The sequence below is a fragment of the Dreissena polymorpha genome, chromosome 8, assembly GCF_020536995.1.
Source record: "Dreissena polymorpha isolate Duluth1 chromosome 8, UMN_Dpol_1.0, whole genome shotgun sequence".
In the NCBI taxonomy this organism is placed as follows: Eukaryota; Metazoa; Mollusca; class Bivalvia; order Myida; family Dreissenidae; genus Dreissena; species Dreissena polymorpha.
Window position 1 is genome coordinate 89031347 of NC_068362.1, and position 25371 is coordinate 89056717.

General features: G+C 35.2%; 1 protein-coding gene across 6 annotated transcripts in view; it reads left to right on the forward strand.

Annotated features, from left to right (window-relative positions):
* LOC127843083 (nucleolysin TIAR-like) overlaps positions 1 to 25371 on the forward strand; it is a 143016-nt gene that overhangs the window by 40067 nt on the left and 77578 nt on the right. For 4 of the 6 annotated variants that reach the window (XM_052372897.1, XM_052372899.1, XM_052372898.1 and 1 more), the window contains one exon: positions 1173 to 1268. In XM_052372897.1, the coding sequence (XP_052228857.1) occupies positions 1173 to 1268 (96 nt within the window). Of the gene's footprint in view, positions 1 to 1172; positions 1269 to 22097; positions 24173 to 25371 lie in introns of those variants that run through there. The other 2 variants (XM_052372896.1, XM_052372900.1) reach the window with 2 other exon arrangements.

Here is a 25371-nt window from a genome sequence, read left to right on the forward strand (position 1 = left end):
AAAGCACAGTTGTTTTCTGCTATATGTTCAATATAATAAGTATGTTTTCATTATAATTTGGTGTTGTGTTGTGACCTTTATTTTGACATTTTTCCATTTTAGGCATAGCCATCTTTAAATTTTATTGAGTTAAATGTCTCATTTCCTGACTCTGCTTGTTATATTGATGCAAGAGATAAAATTATATTTTTATCAAAATATGCTAATGTTTTTTCTGAGGGTAGGGATTATCTAAAATGACTTCTAATCTCTCTATAAATTATGCCAAAATCAGTATGGTTACAATATTATGTAGTAACACAGTTTTCTTGAATCTCGAAAATATATCTCTATACTATTAAATTGATTTCTGTTAAATTCTCTTCAGGTGCAAGACAATAAACAGTGAGGGTAATACTGTTTGCCTATTTCATTTCTTTATATCAGTGAGAACTTGTTGTTACATTAATGAAATGTATATAATTTTGAAGATAATTAGGGTTCTTAAAAGGGGCTTTTCACATTTATGACTGAGTTTGAACAGTAATATTTGTTGCTTACAAGTTGATTAATAACAACTTTTTATCATTTATGTTATTTTACTAAATACAATTTCTGACGAAAAGAATTTTATTAACAAATTTCTACTGAACTACTTTAATTTATAGCAAATAAAGTGACTTGTAATTTTTTTTAAAAAGATTTTTATCCTTTTATTTTTGTTCAGAAACATAAATCTTGTACATCTAATGACTTTTTTAACATTTTTTTTACTCTTATTTGGCTGTCCAAAAATGTTCTCAAGCTTTTTTCACAACTTAAGCATCCTACCTTTATTTAAAATGTGAATAAGCCCCTTTTTACCAATTAGAGGTTTGATGCTCCTGAAATACAGACAAGTCTAGCCTGAGCGGCCTTTTTGCCTTGATACCATATTTAGTATCAAGGCTGATGCATTCTTTGGGGGTCTTCAATTTTGTGTGAGAAACCATTATAGTTGAAGTAAATGACATGACTTTCAAAAAATATTCAGACCAGATAAAAACCAAGCTAGGCCTTGGCTGGATAGGCATTATCAGATCGGGACCTTTAGCCTGTTATTTTAAAATGAAAAGAAGCTTACACTTGTAGAGTAGAAAAACTTGCCGCTTATATTTCAATGGACGCCTAATTGTGGATGTTATACATTTCAGCCGAACCAGGATCCTTATTGTTTTGTTGAGTTCTACGACCATGAATCTGCAGCTGCAGCCCTTGCTGCTATGAATAAGAGAATGTGTCTGGGCCGGGTAAGTGTTCATGATGGGTGAATGTTGGCCCCCGCTACCCCCTTTACTCTCAGAAACCTCCTGTACTTGCATGTCCCCGTGCTGTTATTGATTTAATAAATGGCCTTAAAATTATCCGGTAAAGAATTGTTGTCCATTTCATTAATGAGTCCCTTTAAATAGAATATTTCCTTAATTTTTGCGATTTTTTTTTCTTAAAAGTTGGGTGTGGGTTTACCCTTTAAATGGTTAAGTTTTTTTCCTTTCCACAAGTTTTTTCTGAAACAACGTATTATTATTATGAAGCCCTTGCTTAAAGAAGGCAGAATATAAGCAGTCTTCCTGTGCATCTGTCTGAGTGTCAGATGGGTGTCCTTAAATCCTGTCTAAGCCAAAACTGTGATATATTAATTGATTTGAACAAATAATAAACTTAATAAAACAATGTGAGGCCTGTAACACCCATTTCTCTAACTTAAGGGTCAAGGTCACTTTTAAAGGTCAATGGTAAACTTTGGCCATAAAACAGCTTTTCAAGATAGCAACTTTGTCATTCATCATGTAATTTTTAAAACAACTTATCTCAAATGACCACCACAAGGAGAGGGTGTGCTGTGTGTAACACATGTCTCCTTGTGCAAAAGGTCAAGGTCACACTTAGAGGTCAAGTCAACTTCAGCTTTAAAAAGCTTGATCAACTTGAGCATTTTTTTATGGCACCTGCCATCTGATAAGGACAGCTTTTGTTCCTTTGATATTCTTTTCTTTTATTTTATCTTCAATTTAAGTCCCTTAAAATGTACAATTTGGAGAAATACTGTGATGGGGAGGAAGGTCCAGGGTTGTGGCTTTCACTTCACTTAATTACATTAAACATAAAATACTGAATGAGTATTTGTCCATGTACATGGATTGTTAGTTGATTAAAAATGTATGTACATTTCTGGTTGTGGTAATTATTTGTTTTGAATATCTTTTTTTACCGTCATTATTTTAGGATGTTAGAAGTCTCATACAAACATTTTGTTTTTCTTGTGATGCCATAGTGTATGTTAATATACATGTGTCACATGTAAAATACTGGTATACATATTCTATATGTGGTATGTACTTGGAATGATGGTAAGTAATAACAGAGAAACAACAGCAGGTCTTGCATGAACCGAGACCAGGGACGCGTGTGACAGCCTAGGCTGTCGATCCATGGAAATCAGGTAAGATGCACGTACACATGTAGTGAAATTATCGGGTACCTCGTAATTGTATTGATCAAGCCACTGGTTTAGTTGTTTTACCCTGAACTGAGATGTAAGTAACTCTTGTTAGTTGATCATTAGGTTTGTTGGTCGGTCGGTTTTTATGCCCCCGGATCGAAAGATCGGGTGTATATTGTTTTTGGCCTGTCTGTCATTGTATGTGTGTGTGTGTCCCAAAACTTTAACCAAAACTTTAACCTTGGTGATAACTTTTGCAATATTCAAGATAGCAACTTGATATTTGGCATGCATGTGTATCTCATGGAGCTGCACATTTTGAGTGGTGAAATTTCAAGGTCATCCTTCAAGGTCAAAGGTGAAAAAAACAAATTTAAAAACTGTAACCAAAACTTTAACCTTCTTCATAACTTTTGAAATATTGAAGATAGCAATTTGATATTTTGAATGCATGTGTATCTTATGGAGCTGCAAATTTTGAGTGGTGAAAGGTCAAGGTCATCCTTCAAGGTCAAAGGTCAAATTTATGGCTTCGAAGCGGCGCAATAGGGGGCATTGTGTTTCTGACAAACACATCTCTTGTTCAGCATGAGATGTTATACCTTTTTGAGGGAACTACTTCCACATTTCTCAAACAATTAAATTAGAACTATTTTTTTGTCATCTCTATGAAATGTAGATGTGCAAGACAAAGTGAAATATAGCCCATTCCCACTAAGAGGCAAAGTGAAAAAAATGGCTATGTACAAACAGTATAAAACCAGAACAGCCTGCGAGTAACTGGCAGTCTGTTAAGGTTTTATGCTGTTTGCTGCTCATCAGTATCTTAGGGTTAAAAAAAAAAAGCCTTTCAAACTTGAATATATTAAAGGGACCTTTTCACGGATTTTGGCATGTATTGAAGTTTGTCATTTAATGCTTTATATCGATAAATGTTAACATTGGGTCTTAAAATCTCCAGTAAAAAAACAAGAATACAATTGAAAAAATAAAAAAAAGTAAGCCTCAACAGGGCTTGAACCATTGACCCCTGGAGCCATGTAGCAAAAGTCTACTGCGCTATCCACTAGACCATCAGCTCTCATGCCATAATGACAGCATTTTTTACTTTATTTACTTTATTATTTACTATGCAATCCTCGTAGTATCAAAAAATACCATAACAACAGAATTTTCCAAATTATTCAATCATTTCGCGTTGCGACGCTTGATAATTTTCAGGTTTTTAAATCGTCAAAAGATGCACATAATGGATATTCTAGATGATGGTAAATGTTCAGTATTACTGTTTCCTCACAAATATCATAACTTCAAGGAAAATTTGCGAATCTTAAACATTTTTTTCAATTTTGTCAATTTAGTAAAGTGTGAAAAGGCCCCTTTATGAAAGGACTTACATTCAATATGATTATCTAAAAGACTTAGAATGCATCAAAGTGCAGTTCTGAGTGGTAAAGGGATAGCTTACAAAGCGATGCTGGTGTATTAGTCATGTTTGTGAGAAAGCTCCAGGCGTTTAAGCGTCAGGAATTTAAAATAAAACTTGTAAGGGACATTTGTATAGACTTTTTTTTTTATTTTTTTTATTCAATATAATACATACAATGTATACATGTATATATACAACATAGTGATTGTACAAAGCAATAAAGTTCAGACATGTTATACAAGATATGCTAATATGTATTTTTTTAAAGAGAAAAGAAAAGAATAACAGAAGAATAGTTATGAAAAATGATGAGTTGTATAAATCCGGAAGAAAGCATACTGGACTTGTGTGTTTTGTTGTATATTCACAATGATCTTATAAGATTGAAAGAAAAAAATATACAAAAATATTTTAGAAAGATAAACTAACATTAGAGTGAAATGTATATAAGTGGACAAACATCATGAGAATTTAATCCGATTCCATTTTTGTTCAAAGATTTGTAATGTGTCATTACTGAGGGCTATTTCTTTCTCAATCTGGACTTTAAGTTTAAGACTATGGATAAAACAATTAAAATTTGGTACTTGTTTTTCGTATTTCATGTTAAAGATAAACAATTTCATCATTATAAGAATAAAATTCACAATATTATTACAGTCTATTGATTTCAATGAGTAGATTCCGAAACTTACATTTAAAAAAGATAGTTTAACGTTTAGTTGCTGTTGTTCAAGGAAAGATGTTAATTGATTCCAAATAGGCTGGATGTGTTTGCACTCCCAAAACATTTGTATAGACTTATCATTTTGAAAAATGTCTATAAATGCCAGTCAACCTTTTGCTTCACAGCTGTACTTTTAGTACCACAGCGCTTACTATTGCACTTATCTTTCAAAGTTTTGGTAAAGTCAGTGTTATTTTCGAGTATGAAACAAGAACATTCATGATAAGAAATAAGTTCACACACATAACACATGACCATTGCACAGGATTTCATGGCTATTGGACTGTTCTTTGAATATACCCTGGGAAAGTTCAGTCCCATTCATTTACAAAATCATGATGCGATATTGCAAGCCATGGCTGATGAATACAGTGAAATTTGAATGAGTGAATGGAGTGTACAGAACAGAGATGAAAAGACATGAAAAGAGAAAGTTTGAACACGTTATTTCCATGTCAGCTGAATGAAAATAAGTGATGAGTTATTGTTTCGAATTGTGTGGGTAGACATGTGCTTTTAAATCTAAAGTCTTGTTTGTGCTTTTAAATCTGAAGTCTTGTTTGGTTGTTAGATGACATAGACCTTGATGCTTGAGCCATGATAAACTTTGTCAGAAACTTTATATCAAGTTGCACAGCATGACTTCATAAATGGAATGCAGTTATTGTCCCCTACCGGTGAAACCAGAGGAGACTTGCGCTCTGTCTGTCAGTCAGTCAGTCTGTTTGTCACACTTTTCTGGATCATGCGAAAACTTAAAAAGTTCTTCATATTTTTTCATGAAACTTGAAACATGGATAGATGGCAATATGGAGATTATGAACGTCATTTCATTTTGTTCCTACGTCAAGAATTCTGATTGCTATGGCAACAAATAGACTATAAATATTAACAAATAGACTAAAAATATTGCTGAAAATAGTCGATCCTGCAATAACTTTAAAAGTTCTTCATATTTTTTCATGAAACTTGAAACATGGATAGATGTCAATATTGAGATTATTCACATTATTTCATTTTGTTCCTACATCAAGAAAAAAAAAATTACAAAAATTCTGACAATGGGGGAGTTTCACCGGTAGCGGACCATATTGCTTGGCAACCTCTTGGTTCCTATAACTTAAGAGAAATGCTTATACTTAGTACTTCAATAATTAAACCTATTTCATACTTTTTTTATGTTGCTTTTGACTTTTGTAATCTGTATTTTCAAGTATTTTTTTTCTTCATAGCATTAAATGGTTAAATTATTTCAGTAGATCTATATTAAAATTACAAGAATTTTGTCTTTCATTAAAAAATTCTTAAGTTTCTGCAGAGTTGTCTGTTAGTACATGCAATGGTAGCATTTAAAAGGCATTGTTAACAAAAGAAAGACATACATTATGTTGTGTAAATAAGCAGACAAGCTGCATGAAAGCATAATTTGTATTATAATATTGTGAGTCATTTATGGTACAAATGAAAAATTCATTACATGACTTTGTGAAACACTGAATATATCCTTTGTTCATATAACAAAATAATAATTTGAACCGTCACATTTCCACCATGCTGTAATGATTCCCAAATGCCTCTGTAATTACTTAATTACGCAACGATTTCCAGTTTTTGTTGGTTGACATTTTCAAAAAGTCGTGCTTCATTATGGAGAACATTAACAAAGATTTTGGTGATACAATTAACCTTAATCGGTGTCCAATCTTTGTTCAAAGCACAATGTAATGTAATTTTATATAATTAACCTACATGCCTGGTACCAATTTCTAAATATCTTAGTATTCATATTATCTTGTTATTTTCTCTACAATTTTTATAAAATAGTCAAGCTTTCAATAGATATTGAGTCTGTATTCCATTCTTCAAGTACAGCTATAGGAAGCTTGTTAGAAAATGCAAGACTTAAGCGTTAAAGTCATTGACACTTTAAGGAAGCTATTATAATAAATGCATTGACAGAAGGCAGTAAAGCCTGACGGATATTTGCTGGGTAATGGTGTAAAATGGTGGTGTTGAGTTTCACTGTTCTGGTATTGTGCACAAACATGTGTTAATGGCAGAGAATTATGAACCAATTCACATTGGCAGTATTTCCTGTGTAGAGCGTTAATAGTGTTGGTATGATGACAAAAATCATAATTCAATTGACGCCATTTCGGAATACATGTTCAGGGAATTCAGCTTGATTGTATCTAGAACGGATTGTAAATAAATCCCTCCTTTAGCTTTACTTTTCTGAACATTGCTTTTACTTGCTAATAGCTTTTAATGGGCATTATATATGCTGCTGTTGTTTTAGAGTCAATTCATTGTTTTGTTAACTTGAGAATTTGCCGCCTTGGTTCCTTTCCCCTGTTTACGGATACTTTGTTATTCCTGTAAATGAGAAAATTGGTGTTTTTTACACAATGGCCTGAAGTAAATTCATTTTGTCCGCAGTTGTAAATCCTTGGTATTTGCATGAAATAGTCTATTGGAAGCATGACCAGAAATCTGAATGTTTGATGTCTTTCGCAGCACTGAAATTTATGTCTCATGTGGATAATAGAGCTCAGTAATTCCTTCGTAAATGAACCGCCATTATGTTGACTTGTGTCACGAAAAAAATGTCATCTTTGAGTATATGCAAAGAATAGCATTTGAGGGTCTCTTTGGGAAAATGGGACAGTGCATCTGCGTCAAGCATCATCACATATTAGCCTAATCAGAGATGGCACTTTCCGCATATACTGTATTTATGTTAAGAAATGTCTACCTTTAGATAAAAAAAAATACCATAAACATGGACCAATTTCCCCTGATTAGCCTGTTGGGACAGCACTGGCTAATCTGAACTGACACTTAACCCTTTCAGCGCTGGACTGAATTTTAAAGGCCTTTGCAAACAGTTTGGATCCACATGAGACGCCACAGAACGTGGCGTCTCATCTGGATCCAAACTGTTTGCTATTCTGATAGTATTGTTTGAAAAAAAATCTAAGAAAATGCTAGTTTTATAAATTCAGCAGACGACATTTTAGCAGACGACAAATTTCCCAGCATGCAAAGGGTTAACACACATGCATTAAGCCCTGTATTCCCAGAGTGAGGGAAAAATCATTCTGCAAAAGGAGGACTTTGCAGTTGTACCATCAAACTTCTCACAGATATGTCGGTGAAAAAAAAGATTCACAATAGCGGACTGGGGCATTTGAATTCTGGGTTGATTTCTAAACGGTGTCAAGTTTCCAGCTTCATTAACAATTATTTGAGCCATGCTTTTTATGCCCCCCAAAGAGGGCATATAGTGATCGGACCGTCCGTCTGTCTTTCCGTCACACTTTGCATTTAGGTTTCACATTTAGGTTTCAAAAAATGCTCTTAACTTCTATGTCGCTTCAGATAGCAACTTGATGTTTGGCATGCATGTATAACTCATGGAGCTGCACATTTTGAGTGATGAAAGGTCAAGGTCATCCTTCAAGGTCAAAGGTTAAATATATGGCTTCAAAGCAGCGCAAAAGGGGGCATTGTGTTTCTGCCAAACACATCTCTTGTTGAAAAGGGGGTTTAATGCACGTGCCTAAAGTGATGTCCTAGATTAGCCTGTGCAGTCTGCACAGGCTAATCAGGGACAACACTTTCGGCCCAAACTGGATTTTTGCTAAGAAGAGACATTCTTTAAGCAGAAAATATCATAAAAGCATTTCTAAATTGATTTCTAGACTGTGTCAAGTTTCCAGCTTCATTGACAATTACATGTTTATTTTAGCTATGGCTTGGATGGATGGTATTAAGATTCGTTTCTGTTGTTTATCAAGATGACTTGTCCCATGGGAGTCGTTCTGGCAAATGAAGACATCCGCATGCCAGCAATCCCAAACTCGGCCTGTTTCTATATTGATTTTGTAAAAAAACATATTTCCTAATGTTTTGAATTGTTTTAATTCTTTGTTGCTGTTTGTATGGTTGTTGTTGGTGAAAATAGTGTGACAATTGTTCAACGAATAAAGGTTTGGCAGACATTATATGATTGAATTATCTTTATGGTGTTGCCAAAATGTTCATGACTGTTTCATCATGATCGTAAATTTTTGTTTCAAATTGTTGTAGTGTAAAGGGAATGCCACAATTGACTTTTTTGGCGTACTAGACATTATCCGGCATGTAAAATTTGGTCTGCCTTTAAATGTGCACAAGTTTTGAATCCATCAGATACATATCCTAGAATATCAACAGAAGGCTGATTTCATCTTTCACACAGTAAATAGGCAGCTTTCTTTTGTATAATGTTTCCATAATGTACCAGCATAAGGTGCACTCAATTATTATGATTTGATATTAACTCCTATTACTGTGTTTGACCTGCGAGGCAATTTATATTAGGCAAAACTATTTAACAAAACCAAGAATTTATATAACACTTTTGGGATGTTTGAGAATAGTGTCAAATCTTCTTGTATATTGGATTAAAAACTATTGAGTTAAATATTTCTTCTCGTACTCCATCACATATGCAATGTATAGACGTTGCAACACAATGTTGATATTTAATGTGTGATCATATTGTTTAAATATATGAGGCATTGTTAATAAACCTTGCTATAATTATGTAAGCATTGTTTGAAATTTCAATTGTTTTTACAATGCAGGCTTATCAAGATAATAATGTCACAGATTGTTGGTGTTTTATTCCTCATTTCAATAATATTTTAATGCGATCCCTTATATGACATACAAATTAAGAGAGATTTTAGATGTTGACAACAGCTGTAAACCCCAGCATTCTCAAATTCATCCTCAATTTCACTAAATGTCACAATTAACTTCAATAATTAGCCTATGGTGCATTTTTATTGGGCCATTACCCCAGTCATGTGTATCTACTTTCATTATTCATGCAACAGTGTGTTGTTAAGGGTCAATGGGTCCATTTTAAAGGGATGTCCCCTAGAAATCAAGCGTAAAATTGTGAACCCAATAAAGTACAAAAGCATCTGTACTGAAACACGTGAGCCTTGCTATGCTCAAACAGGGCCTAATGCATGTGCATAAAGTGTAGTCCCAGATTAGTTTGTGCAGTATGCACAGGCTAATCAGGGACGATACCTTCCTCTTCTTAGCCAAAATTCAGTTAAGGCTGAGTGTTTTCCCTGATTTCAGCCTGTGCTGGTTGCACCGGCTTATCGTGGAAGACACTTAATGCATGTGCATTAAGCTGTGTCTTCTCTGAGAGCAACTTATTATGATGTGTTTATTCATTAGGCCTGATGCAAGTGAAATGGTATCATTGGCTATGGCATTACTGGTATTGGCAACATTTGATATGGCTTTAATATTTTATGAGAATTGCTCCCCATCTAGTGGTGGCAATTACCATGGTAATCACAATATATCACTTTCAGCTGTGTACATTTGCAGGACTAAAAGACCCCAAATTACACCATGGGCACATTTTTTATATACATCAGGACAATGAACATTATGGTTTGATTCAAAATATTGTTAAAAGAATTTATGTTTGTGTAGGTATTTTATAATTATGATGCTTTAGGGAACAATTGCGGAAGTGTTTAGAATGTATACAATTACAAGAAAAAGTGTAAGAAATGGTCATAAATGGCAGTAATAAATAAATGCAGCTGGCACTGGAAGATAATGATTGTTTACACTCTATTGATGTTTATTCTCTATACATATCATACACAAACATAGTTATTGGCACATTTACTAAGTCCATATAGACAGTTGTCTAGGCCACGACTTTTATATTTCTTGGTTTACAAAACCGCCGACCCTAATTTTTGGAAAATGGGAAAAAAAATAAAATCGGAAAATCGTCTTTTTTTTAAATATTTTATTCCCGACCGCACTGCAAAACGAGCGAAACGAGAAAAAAAACGATCCGGTTTGAGTACGGTTGCGAATAAAATCAAGTAAGTACAATCAACGATTGGTTCACATATATTCAATTGCAGAGATCGGGATATTTTTCAATGTGACACATTATGTACCAGTCCTTTTATGGGCACTTCTCAAAATTTATTTCGGGTAAAAATTACAGACAATAAGAAAATCAGCGTCAGTCAAATGTCGACCCCATCAAAATTTATTTCCGTGTCTTTGACGCAACTATATTGTTTAACATGTTAATTATATTAAACAAACCCGATAGTATTTGATAATTAGTATAAATAATCCAATAAAACACTGCCATTATTTACGATATATGTGTTTAGGAATTTTGTAAACACGTCCGCCATAGTTTATAGGAACTGTACAGAAAGTTTGGAAATCGGAACAAATCGGTATATCTCGGAAAATCATTGATAAATGTATTTGTCGTTTCAACGCTTTGGGCCGAGTAATTTCGGCAAATCGGAACTCAACTTGTGTAAAACACTAGCTCAATTAACCGTTAAACTCCGCCTCCGTTCTCTGCAAAAGATTCGAAGGCGGAGCTATGCACGTGCTTTTATTAAATTGGAGGATTGCAATTGAGAACCAAACACACAATTGATTCGGCATGTTGATTGCTAGACAAAGGAAGCCAATTTTTTCGGCGCGAAATTTGTCGCTTTATTGCTTCCGACAGAAAGCGGCTTTCCTTTGATGACGTCAAACTGTCAATTCACACAGACTGCACATTTTCGGAAGACTTTAACCGACTCCTTGTTTACAATTCCAGTAAAAAAAAAAACACTTGCTAACATTAAACTTTGGATTAAATTATCAAAATAAAGCAAAAGCGAAGTTGACAAATATGATTAAATTAATTCGCGTCAGTTCAAATAAGACGTTTTGCGTTGTAAATCAACGAGTTTTCATGACAACAACAACTTTGACAAACATTACCGCGACGACGCATGGATCGATCTACCTCGATTTTTTTTTTCATGTACGATCTCATAAGTCGAGAAAGAGCAAACACATACCGGGTAATTTGTGTATGAGTAGTTTATCTTATATAAGATTTATGCAACGGGCATCGCATTGCGTAATGGTGCGCATCCAATTATGGAAATGAAGCGCAGTTTTTCGTTTTAATGGGAGAAGAACGCATGTCATGTTATGCAGTGTTTAAAATTGCCTGATGTTACATAATGTGCTGTTAGGACTCATTTTATTTGAAGATATAGATGTGTTTCATTGCATAATTTGATTTTTTGTCTCTGTGTTTAAGGTTATAAAAGATATGTTGTCTTTGTTCTGATGTTATTAGTATTAACTTTTTTTTCCAATGATGTTTTTTTTTTTTTTTTTTTTTCGACCGCCCGATGGACCATTTTCAAAATAATTTTTGTAAACCAATAAAAAAAAAAGTCGTGGCCCTATGCTGGGTAAAGATTTAGGTACATATGAGGACAGTGCAGTTTTTAACTATGATCCTTATAATATTCTGTCAGTCCCAAAATGTTTATGTTCATTTAAATAAGCCCATAATTATAATTTTGCTTTCATTGGGGAAAATGGGGCTCAATGTAATGCATGTGCCTCAAGTGTTATCCCAGACTGCAAACTGCACAGGCTAATCAGGGACGGTACTTTCCGCTTTTATCAACATAGTTGTTTAACCCTTTCAGTGCGGGAACCGAATCTTGAAGGCCTTTGCAAACAGTTTGGATCAGATGAGACGCCACAGAACGTGGCGTCTCATCAGGATCCAAACTGTTTGCTATTCTGATAATATTCTTTGAAAAAAATCGAAGAAAATGCTAATTTTAGAAATTCAGCAGACAACATTTTAGCAGACGACAAATTTCCCAGCATGCAAAGGGTTAAAGGAAGTTGCTTGATAGCATATATCCAGTTTGGGCAGAAAGTGTTGTCCCTGAATAGCCTGTGGGATGATTGTTGTCCCTGAATAGCCTGTGGGATGATTCCAGAAAGTGTTGTCCCTGAATAGCCTGTGGGATGATTCCATGTTGTCCCTTAATAGCCTGTGGGATGATTCCATGGTGTCCCTGAATAGCCTGTGGGATGATTCCATGTTGTCCCTGAATAGCCTGTGGGATGATTCCATGTTGTCCCTGAATAGCCTGTGTGATGATTCCATGTTGTCCCTGAATAGCCTGTAGGATGATTCCATGTTGTCCCTGAATAGCCTGTGGGATGATTCCATGTTGTCCCTGAATAGCCTGTGGGATGATTCCATGTTGTCCCTGAATAGCCTGTGGGATGATTCCATGTTGTCCCTGAATAGCCTGTAGGATGATTCCATGTTGTCCCTGAATAGTCTGTGGGATGATTCCAGAAAGTGTTGTCCCTGAATAGCCTGTGGGATGATTCCATGCAGAAAGTGTTGTCCCTGAATAGCCTGTGGGATGATTCCAGAAAGTGTTGTCCCAGAATAGCCTGTGGGATGATTCCATGTTGTCCCTGAACAGCCTGTGGGATGATTCCATGTTGTCCCTGAATAGCCTGTGGGATGATTCCATGTTGTCCCTGAATAGCCTGTATGATGATTCCATTTTGTCCCTGAATAGCCTGTGGGATGATTCCAGAAAGTGTTGTCCCAGAATAGCCTGTGGGATGATTCCATGTTGTCCCTGAATAGCCTGTGGGATGATTCCATGTTGTCCCAGAATAGCCTGTAGGATGATTCCATGTTGTCCCTGAATAGCCTGTGGGATGATTCCATGTTGTCCCTGAATAGCCTGTGGGATGATTCCTTGTTGTCCCTGAATAGCCTCTGGGATGATTCCATGTTGTCCCTGAATAGCCTGTGGGATGATTCCATGTTGTCCCTGAATAGCCTGTGGGATGATTCCATATGCACATGCATTAAACCCTTTTTTCCCAGAGCAAGGGCCGTTTTTAGAAAAACACCTTTAAGACATAAGCTATACAATTGTATCTCCAAATGTAAGGTCAGAATGTCGTCATGCATGCTATGTTTTAATTTGTCAGAGGCTTCAGGCAAGGGGGTTGTTTTGAAAACTGACACTTTGGGGCCCAGGGCTCGAATTTAACTTTTTTTTCCACTTGCAAAACATTGCGAGCAGCTTTAATACCAACTCGCAAAATCAAAAACACTATAGCAAACTTTGCTGGAAACATAATTTAATTTCGTTTTTTTTATTTAACAGTTAACTTTGCTTTATCTTTCGTATTGTTATTTCCATCTGTGGGCAAAAAGAAACTTGTTATTTTTCGCTTCCACACCATGTCTGTTCAAGTTCAATGAACACGTGTGAATTAGTCGACTGTTTAACGTTCTTTGTACCAATACCATCCTGGTATCTGTACTATAAGTATACTAGTCTATATACAAGGTGCGCGCTTCCGCATACGGGTATTAGGACGTTCTATGACCTATGGTTTAGCGTTCAGGACGTGGAACGCATTTAGCAATATTACTGGGTTTTTTATCACTATTTCTTTAATCGCAAAAAATTACTAGTGGCTTAAAACTTAACTCGCAATCGGTATTTTTCACTCGCATTTTGCAAGTGTGCGAGTGCTAATTTCAAGCCCTGGGGCCATCCCTAGCACACTGCTTCTACGGTCTGACATACCTTTGGTGGTTACTCTCTGTGCACAAGTGTTGATCTGATGCCCCATTTCTAGCTTAGCTTGTCAAAAGAGGTGCCCTGGGGTAACAGGATTGCAAAGGTGTGTAAGCTTTTTGTAATTGCATTGCTTGTTTTGCACATCAGTGTTGATGATCTATCAGATCTGCCATTATCTTTGGTTTATATCATTATACTAATTTAATAAGATCATAAAGGGTGCATTATTTCATTCCTTCATGTGATTATAGGCCACAGATTGAGATTTATTGGGGGAACATAGCTCTTATATCCTGAGATAAAATAAATGATGTTCCTTTTTATTTAATTGACACTTTGTTATTTGTGGGTCATTTCTTTTAGCAGAATAAGTCAATCAGAAATCAAATAATAATTTAGAAAACATTAACAGAGCTTACATTTACATTTCAGGGGTTTTATTTGTCGCTTTTCAATGTGTTATCTGCCCTGGTGTTAAAATGAGGATGCTTCTAGGAAGTCCATACTACTTAAATTATTTTTATAGATTACCGTAAAAATGCAGTCATAGGTCTACCTGTTCATTAGTCAGGGGTATAAAAATGGTTCAAAAATGTGAAATTTTGTGTATGTTCGCTTCATAAGTCGGGTAGAAAATACAGACAATTGGAAAATCAGCGTCAATAAAATTGCGACCCCATCAAATTTATTTCCGATTTTGTGACGCAACTATATTGATTAACATGTTTATTACATTAAACAAACCTGATATTATAGTACCGGTAGTTAAAAATAGTTTTACCTTGCAATTTGATAATTATTATAATCCAACAACACACTGCACCATTATTTACGATATATGTGTTTAGGAATTTTGTAAACACAAGCGTCAGCCATTGTAAGGAACTGTACATGAAGTTTGTAAATTTGAACTTATCGGTATTTCTCGAAAAATCATATATAAATGTATTCGTCGTTTTAATGCTTAGGCCGAGTAATAACGGCAAATCAGAACTCAACTTGCGTAAAACACTTGCTCAATTAACCGTTAAACTCAACTTCTGTTCTCTGCAAAAGGTTCGAAAGGCGGAGCTATGCACGTGCCATTATTTAATTGGACGATTGCCATTAATGAACATACGGTTGGTTCAGCATATTGATTGCTAGACAAGGGAAGCCAATTTTGTCTGCAAGAAATTTGTCGCTTTATGGCTTAAGACAGGAAGCGGCTTTCCTTTGATGACGTCAAACTGTCAATTCACGCTGAGTGCAAATTTTACTAACTCTTTGTTTATAATTCCAGTATAAAAACACACTTGCTAACATTAAACTTTGGTTTAAATTATCAAAATAAAGCAGAGGTTAAGTTTACAAATATGATTTAATTGATTCGGGTCAGTTAAAATAAAACTTTGCGCTGTAAATCAACGAGTTTTCGTGACAACAACAACTTTAACAACCATTACCGCGGGGATCGATCTACCTCGATTTTTTTGATTTTTTTTCATGAACGATCTCATAAGTAGAGGCTATAATTTTAATCAATTTTTAAAGGAAAAAAAACTCTACTTATGACTGCATATTTACGCTATATCATATGTCAGGTGTAAAAGAATACTTAAATTAATGGAGAAATAGCATGCTCCCCGTAAACCATATGTTATGTTCAGCTTGAAAGTATTGTATCTCATACAGCAATGTTAGAAAGATAAAACATCTTCATGTTCATGTCCTGAAATATTATCTGATTTGTACTCATGTTATTATTGCAATAAATTCAATACTTTAAGCAAATATAAGTGAAGCGATGTTTTATTTGCATACAACAAATCTGATTAATATCAAGAAATACAGCGTCCATCATTGAGTTCCTTAATTGGAGTGGGGTTACATAGCAGTACAAATTAAATGTATCATTGTTGTCAGAATCAATGGGAAGATATCAGATGCGACAAAACAAAAGCTACAGATAGGATTAATAGAACAATAAGGTTGATGTCATCATCTTGTTTGCCTTATCACTGTTTTATTTGTAGTGCCTGACCTATCTGTCTTGCCAGCAAGAATCCCAGTCCATTACCTAGCATTAGTGGTGTTACCCTTGATCTCTCAGGTACACACTGTGACACATGTGTGATGGCTTAACCCTTTGCATGCTGGGAAATTTGTGGTCTGCTAAAATGTCGTCTGCTGAATTTCTAAAATTAGCATCTTCTTCGATTTTTTTCAAAGAATATTATTAGAATAGCAAACAGTTTGGATCATGATGAGACGCCACAGAACACAGTTTGGATCCTGATGAGACGCCACGTTTTGTGGCGTCTCATCTGGATCCAAACTGTTTGCAAAGGCCTTCAAAATTCGGTTCCCGCACTGAAAGGGTTAAAAAATCAAATTTAGTTGAAGTTGTAAGGGCATCCTTTCCAACCCTAAGATACTGATGGGCAGCAAACAGCATTATGAAAAGGGGTGTGATTTCTCGTCCTTTCAGCTGATTTTCTCCCTTTCAATGTCAAACTAATTTTACAAATAGTTCTTAAATTTGTTAGATCTATGTACAAAGATTTGTATTGTAACCTGTAAAGAGGGAAGGGCATTTTTCTCCCTCAGGCTGTAACTCTGATTTTCAATTTGTTTCTGAGCAGGAAACATTGACGGTTTACACAGTTTATTAAAATGCAAGGCAGGATTATGGTTTCCCCAGCCACCTTATGTTGCTAAATGCACATGTACTGGTTAACCTTTTCAAGAATGTTTAAGTTTCGTACAATATATATATATGTTTATGTTATCTTTTTATCCTAAGTTACCATTTTGATTTAAAACAAAAGTATTGGCTTGCAGAATTTACAGAAAAGAATTTATTTTGAACATTTGAGTGCCTGTATAAAAAAACTACATTTACATACCTTATTGAAACCAAGGCTTTTAGTAATGTTGATATATTTTGAAATTGTATCATGGGGAATATACAATAATTTCTCTTTTTTAATTAGTATCGATTCCACTGTCTAGACAATAAAGTACTTTTTGAGGGATGAAAAACATACACAATTTTACATAAAGCCTATTTTTATTGAACTGTGTGATTGAGAAATTGCATGTTGGTTCTTCATTGGAGACATCAAGGTTTCTATTGTTGGTTTGTTGTTTAATAAGTCACCCTGGGCCCAATGTTCCAATAATTCCCAGTTTTGCTGGGCTCCATTGTGACAATGGGGTGGGCTGGAAGGCCCGGACTGTATTCAAATTTCCATGTAAAGTAAAATTAAGTGAAAATGTTTCATGACAATGAACACCTATTACATAGTTCATGTTTTTGTACTAAATAAAGAAGTCTCCTGTACATGATAAATTATTATAAATCTGGAAATATAAAAAAATCTGATTTTATGAAATGTATAAGAGAACATGGTAACCTAGCATTTATTTACCAATACAACGCCATCTAGTCCAGATAATCTGTTAGCTAAACAGCCCAATATTTGTGCCAAACAGGCTTAGGGGGATGGAGTGCATTTTTCAATGTTGTTGGACACGCTGTCAAATTTAGTATGAGCATGTTTGCAATTGGCAAAAGGCTGTTTAATGATGGGATCAGAGTTTCCAATAAGTCTCTCATTTCTCAGTATCAATATTGACTGTCAACATCAATTACACCATATGTCAAACCATGGTTGTCATATGACATAGCACATCAAATATGTGTTGCGCAACAGTTTTTGTTCCTTTCTGCCATGTTTGGTTATGACTTGGAAGATACTTCTTGGTTCGTTTATTACCTAGTTTTCATTTTGGTTACAGTGTGTTTTAAGGACAATCTTGTCATGTATTGCATGTATAACAAACAATGCAATTGTATGCATGTATTCACAAAGCAATTCAATTTAATCCGGCTCTTTTATCAGTCTTATGAATAAGTGAAATAGTATCAGATTTTGATAAATGGGCACTCAGTGTGCTTTTATTAACATTGTCAAATCGGATGTTCGATTCTAATCAAACTATTGGTATCAACTTGTGAATTATTAAAGTAAAATCAATCATACAAGGCTCCCTATTGTATAGTATCTCATAAATAAAACAGTTTTAAACAGAGTGGTTTCAAATGCATGAGTTCCTATTGCTTTTGAAATGAGACAATAATTTTCTCCATTGTTTTGCCTGCTCCACCGGAAAATAAAAAAAACTGTCCTTATAGTACTCCAAATGGCTGGAAATTAATAAAACATAGGTAAAATTTTGCGGAGTAATTTTAACGTGTTTGAACCAATATTTCACGCTGAATGGATTCTCCAAAATGGACACGTTTGCATTAACATTTGATATGAAAGGTTTCCTGGAACTCATTTGCATGTTGATTGTAAAATGTTGGCCTTTCTTGTTGGCCCAGCTAAACCAGAAAAGTGTGAGTTTGTGAAATGAAATCGGTAATCTGACTGAACAACTGTTGAAAAGGCAAAAAATCTAACATACAAACATGGTTATTACGTCTGTGCAATTTGAAACTGAAATTGGTTTCTTCATGCAAGATTTTAGGCAGATAATTTCCGAAAAACTCAACTGGCAAACATGCTTTCCAAGCTTTGTGTGCTGCATGATGGTGATTATTTTAGTTTAATCAAATTGAAGAAATGCAATAAATCTATAGCTTGTTTTGGCGTGCTTTTTTAATTAATTACAAAAACTCTAAATTGTTTCTACCTTGGCATTAAAATCTCTACAATTTAGGCTTATGGTACAAAATACAATAGTTTTTAACTAAACTCGAATTTGTTTGTCAGGGATGTGATTTCTATTCCCTTCAGCTGATTTCCTCCATTTCAATGTCAAAATAATTTTACAAAAAATAATTAACTTTTTGATCTATATACATATGAAGAATTTAATTGAATCCCCCTGAAACGGGATTAGGGCTATTTTCCTACCCTGAGTTGGTGCTTAAATCACACCTACTTTCTTTATAAAAATTAGGTTATAAAATTCTCTTTTAAATAACATTGGTGATTCACATTGCCATATGTCACCGAGTCCTCTCCTTTAACTTCACCATCTCTTGGTGATTTCTTTCTTGGGCTCAGTTTCCTAGGAGAAGATGTTTCCAAGGCTCCGGGGAATTTCTAGAGTGATTTTATTGACCAATAGCTGGACATAATTATCACAGGAAATTGTACTCGTTTGAGCTGAAGTAATCAAATTTAGAAACTTATTTGGTGACAGCCTAGTGAAAGCAGCAGAGTCTTCGATACAAAGGCATTAATGCCAGATTTCTTTTTATGGGGTCTTGTAGATGGTTTGTATGTTGGTAATGCGGGTAATGCAGTCAATCAAACCATATTTTTTATCGTGGTCATTCTGTCAGTATTACAGTATAACGCAATCAAGTATTCTGATATATAGTCAGGCTATGAATTTGTTTGTTGTTGTTTTTGTCCCCTACCGGTTTTACCGGAGGGGACTTATGGTTTGCACTCGAGACTGTCTGTCAGTCCATCAGTCAGGTTTTTCTGGATCCTGCAATAACTTTAAAAGTTCTTAATATTTTTTCATGAAACTTGAAACATGGATGGATGGCAATATGGACATTATGCATTATTTATTTTTGCTCCTACGTCAAAAATTCTGGTTGCTATGGCAACAAAACAAAACAAAAAAAAATCTGACAATGGTTGAGCCAGTAGGGGACCATATTGCTTGACTTGACAATAGCCTTGTTTTTGTTTTTTGGGGGGGGGGGCTCAAATTATCCAGAAAGTTTGGGACAGCTCCATCTGATATGCTTTGTTAACAATATTTACGACTTGCATAATTCAAACTAAGCAATACATTTAGTTTTTGGACTGCAAATAAAGCTTGAAATGACAGTTGCCTTTCCATAAAATATTGTATGTTTTGTATTGAAATAATCCCATTAAAATGTTTCCACATGGAGTCATTTTAAATTAAAACTATCAGAAATTAAAAATCCTCCAATTGTAATAGAAGTTCAGTCCCAACAAATGGTGATAATTAATTGAGTCATGCAATAAAAAATCCTATGTCAAATGCGGTGAGCGTAGCTCCAAACAAGCCTGTCCATCTGCGCAGTCTGCAGCTATCCTGTCCCCTATTAAGTCACACAAGGATTTGTTATGCCCCCGAAGGGTGGCATATAGTATTTGAACTGTCAGTCTGTCTCTCCGTCAGTCAGTCGGTGTGTCCGTCTGTCCGTCCGAAAACTTAAACATTGGTCATAACTTTTGCATTATTGAAGATAGCAACTTGATATTTGGCATGCATGTGTATCTCATAGAGCTGCACATTTTGTATGATGAAAGGTCAAGGTCATCGTTCAAGGTCAAAGGTGAAATTTATGGCTTCAAAGCGCCGCAGAAGGGGGCATTGTTTCTGACAAGCACATCTCGTTGTCTCATTAGCGGACAGGATAGCTCCTTTTCAGACTTCTCAAATGCACAGTCTGGTCTGGAGCTACTCTGGCTGCATATGGCATAAGACCTTTTTCTCACGACACGGTTTAATTTTTTAAAGCCAAAATGCATGGCACCATTCTGTAGCAAGCTCCCATTGTTGTGATAACCATGCCACTGCAATCTCTGAACTTTCACACTGGACTACTTTTTGATGCTGACTGTCAGAGATGTTAATGTGCAGCTAGTCACTAATTACACCCCTTTAAGCATTATTTAGTGTGTTCTCCTGACTTGTACTTTCTCCCACTATTTTTTGTCTTCATAGAAGTTTTCAGTTTAGACACAAAACTTAACAAAACACCATTTTCATACATCTTACAATTTCATTTTTTCTCATCATCACCACATCTTGGGAAAGTGAAAACATTTGAGATTGCTCGGTGTTTCTTGGAAGGCGAAGTGAGTTTCAATGATTTAAGAATCGAAAAACGGTTTCAAATCAGCTTCAATACCCATGGGTTTAATCTGATTAAAGGACGTTGAATTACTTAATGGTAAGCTGATGTTTTCTGGTTGGTTGTCCCTATTTTTTGTAGTTTCCAGAAGTGTATGATCAAGCTTAGTTTCCAATATGGAAATAAACTATGATTAGTGAAAGTATTTCCTGTATTATCATTACTTTAATATCTGCAAAAGTCCACATGTTTTCCCTGAATAGCCTCAAAACATTATTTTTGTAATTAGTTAATTAGTTTTTTCATCTTGTGTTACAACTTTTGTTTGGAATGTGGATAGAATGTTGTATGGTATTTGTCATGTACAATTTATAGGATAAGAGTACATGTATGATAATTATTCTAATGTGTTTTTATGTTTTATTATTATTGTGATGCCATTATGCAATATAATAAGTTTACAAATTGATTTCACTCTCTGGATTGCATCAAAAGGTTTATTAAACATGGATAGATGGCAATAAGGACATTATGCACAACATATCATTTTGTTCCTACGTCAAAAATTCTGGTTGCTATGGCAACAAATATAAAAATAAATATATATATATTTCTGACAATGGTGGAGCCTGTAGGGGACTTATATTGCTTGACAAAAGTCTTGTTTAGTGTATTTTTTAAGTTCTATTAAATGATTAAGAATGATTTTCCTTCCAATTTATTGTGGTGCACTAAAATATTATTGTCTGGTCATATTCTGTATTAAACACAGGGATCAAGAATTTGTTTAGAAGTTAAAAGTTGCTAATGAAAATGAGATTTAACACTTTATGGGGATTTAAGGTCCTATGAAAACTTTTTGCTTTTTATTTTTAAATCAATTTAAATCAAGTGTATGCATAACAATCATTCAACCATTAAAAAGTCCTAAAACGTGTGTTTTGTTTTAATGTTGGCAAATAAGGCACTTGACAAGAAGATTATCTGTCAATGTTTACAGAAATGTCTCGTGGATTTGGATATTGGGTATAAGCAACTTTCCCCCAAAGGTGTCTTCCCACATAAATAAATGTCCAACAATTGTGTGTTTGTCCTCATATTTGTTTCAATGCTCCGGAGATCTTGTATTGAAAGCAGAATGGAAAAGCAACAACTTTTTGCGTCTAATAACGGCAATTTAATGAAGGAAATTTGAATTTTAATCTGGGACCTTTACGTTTGTTGAAAAATCTATTTGTTGTCGTGAGTCAGTGTGTCTGTATAACGGATTAAAGTGTCGTCATGGATGTTTGATTAGCGAGAGAGGAGAAATTCAAACTGTATTTGCATATGAAAGGGGTTTGAGCAACGATTAGTATGATTTGATGCAAATTATAACAGTAATGGGAATACATCTGGTTGCACTAGATATTCGGAATACCACCTTGTAACTCGTACATGTGGTGGCAGTGGTTGTGTATGTATCACCAATGGGAGTTCAATATTTGATTGATGGAGAAGGAAATTGTGTTATATATCAATATTGATACTTTCAGCCCCGGGGCCGTTTCGGCACACTTGTAATTTTGCTAATTTAACTTGCATGACTTGATTGTTAACTTAATTGCTGACCAGTGCCTTTGGTCATTTAGGGAGGAGGAAGTGTTTAAACATTGGGTGATTACACATTAAACATAACCGGTGGTCTTCCAGTCTTTGTGGATTGACAATTGGGAATAATTCTCTGTCGCAATCTAATTATATATCAGCAGCACTGAATAGCTTGACATTAAATGATTAACGTGTAAAGTGCAGTAAGTTTTCATGTTTGGAAGTGATACTTCAGAAGTTATTGAAAATACTCTTGTTAACGTGATTGGGATTTTTACTTTTTTGTCGTAAACTTTTAAGTTGATGAATAATACATAATTGTCGACATTTGGTAGGCGAGAGCGTCATAGAAAACGGCCCGTTGCTGTGAATGCCATTGAAGAAAATTGCCATAATTATAGTAAACTAGTGAGTGTAAGGACAAACAGTGTGGGCCAATCTCAATTCAAATAAGATTGTTGTAGTTAACAGTTGGATTTGCTGAAGGTCTCTTGTTTTTACAGTCTGTGTGTGTGTTGTATTACTTTCAACTTCTGTACTTTGAATCTCGTGGGTTTTTCCCCGTATATGGTGGCGACTTAATGAATATTTGAGCGTAGTTCAGGACTAAATTGGGAGAGGATAGGGACAATATTGAATAGAAGCAAATAAAGGAAATAATAGAGGAGTTTATTGGCAGGGAATTGCGCCTGTCTCCACTGTGAAATCCACTTGTGGGACCCCAGAAACATCTGTAGGTTGATGAGCGATGTATTGAGTGATTGCATACTGATCTTTGTAGCTGATACATTGTTGCGCTTTGCCTAATACATGTACGTATTGTTTGTTAACTGTCGGAGCATGACGTGTGCTTTAATGGAAATTATTGAACACTAAGCAGGTCTTATGGTCCCAGAGGTGTTGCATATTCAGTGCCCGATATTATTTTGTATTGCTGTTCCGCTTCAGACGTTTTAGAAGTCAGCTGATTTTCCTGGGAAACTTGGTGACAAATCGCGTAAAAAATTCATGGTACATTTCTGAGTTGAATGGTTGTTCTCCAGAGTGAGCTATGCTAGAACTATAGAGGAAGCTTTACTGAGCAATCGGATTATATGTGGAATTAAATCATTGGAACATTGAATATTTACATTGAACAGTTTCTTTGAAGTTCGACACTATTAACAGCTGATCTGATAATCTGCTGATTACTCAAATTACCTTGTACATGTATACAAACAAAGCATACATTGTTATCATCTAGTATATTGCATTATAGTGCTTCGTAGCACATTTTTATATCAATTCGAACTTTGCTACTGACGGAGAGTTTCACAACTCCGTCTCCGCTACATCGATGATTGAAGCACAGAACCTGACGGATTTCCTGACTGAACAGTTCTACGTGCAATCACCAGCAGTTCAGTCAGTCCCGCAATTCACGAAATTCGCTGCCGCCCCCTCCAGCGCCCTCACGATCAACACCGGTCTTGCTGGTCTCGTAGCCTCGCCCCAGATTGCTGCCCAGGCGCCCACACTCAAGGCCGTTAGTTCGATACCCACATCTCGAAGGTTCCTTGGACCAGGGCTCACCAGAATGCATCCATATTACTACGTGCAGTACGTACCCCTGGACCTGAAACAGAATCTGGTAGGTGGTGCTTCACTTACTTCCTGTAGTTGTCATAGTAACTAGGCTTCTATGAGCTGTTTTGTGGTTGTATACTCTTTTAATAGGGTACATGTACTATTGAATTGTAAACAAATCCATTGCATTGGTTTCAATGGAGGAAAACAGAGGTTAGCAGAATAATGACCTACTCATTTCACCCTTTACCGCTCAGGTGCGCTTTGTGACGTATGTCATTTATCCCTCTAATACTCAGAAACGCTCCTTTACATCTTTGCAGTCCCTTAGAAAATCAAAGTAGTAAATTTAAGGTTTTTCTTGCTAGATTCTAGTTTTTGTTGTTATATAAAGAATATAAGAGTAATAATATGTCTTATTTTTAAGTACTTTGATAATTATTTTCTTGCTTGAGCATATTTCTCATGTTATTCTTAATAAATGACGACAAAAACCAATGTATATTTGCCATGAAAAGAGTATTTTCTCTATGTTTCAATTATTATCTCTTGTTTTATTGGGAAGTGTTGGTATGATATAATTATAACATGAGACAGTGGGTGAAACTGGACAGTTTTCAAAGGAACTATGGTACCCACTTGCATCATGTTTCAACAAAATCTTCTGATTTCTAGCAGAGCCCTAGTGTGAAGTATTGATGACAGTCAATCATCCGAGACGGATGCTTACACTCTCATTTCACCATGACAGCATTCGAGTTCATTATTCTCTATTTACATGTCCGGAGCATTATTGTGCCATGGCATTGTATGGTGTGTTTGGTGGCACCATAATTCAAGACCGGGCCACTCGTTTCTATAGTGTCTTATCGCGTAATATAATTTAACAAGCACATGCCAACATGCCATCTGAACTTGTAAATTGATTCCACGCTGGTAATTTCTTGGAGCAGGAACTTGGCCAGCTAATGCACTGGTATATAATCTCGGTTCCTTTTGTGTTCATTTTTCATAACTGTAGTCAGATAATGAGATTGGTATTGTAAAAATAAAAAGAATCTAATCTGGTTATGCAGACTATAGGAAGGTCATTAGAAGGGATGCTGAAAAGGAATTGTGCATTAGATTAGAAAATCAATGGAAGTGGTGGTGTTCTTAAACTTAATGCATGCACACTGACTAGTATGCTTATAAATGCTCTGATTAAATACAGTTATACGCATAGTGTGACTGAAGCAACTTTTAAAGCATAAACATTTATTT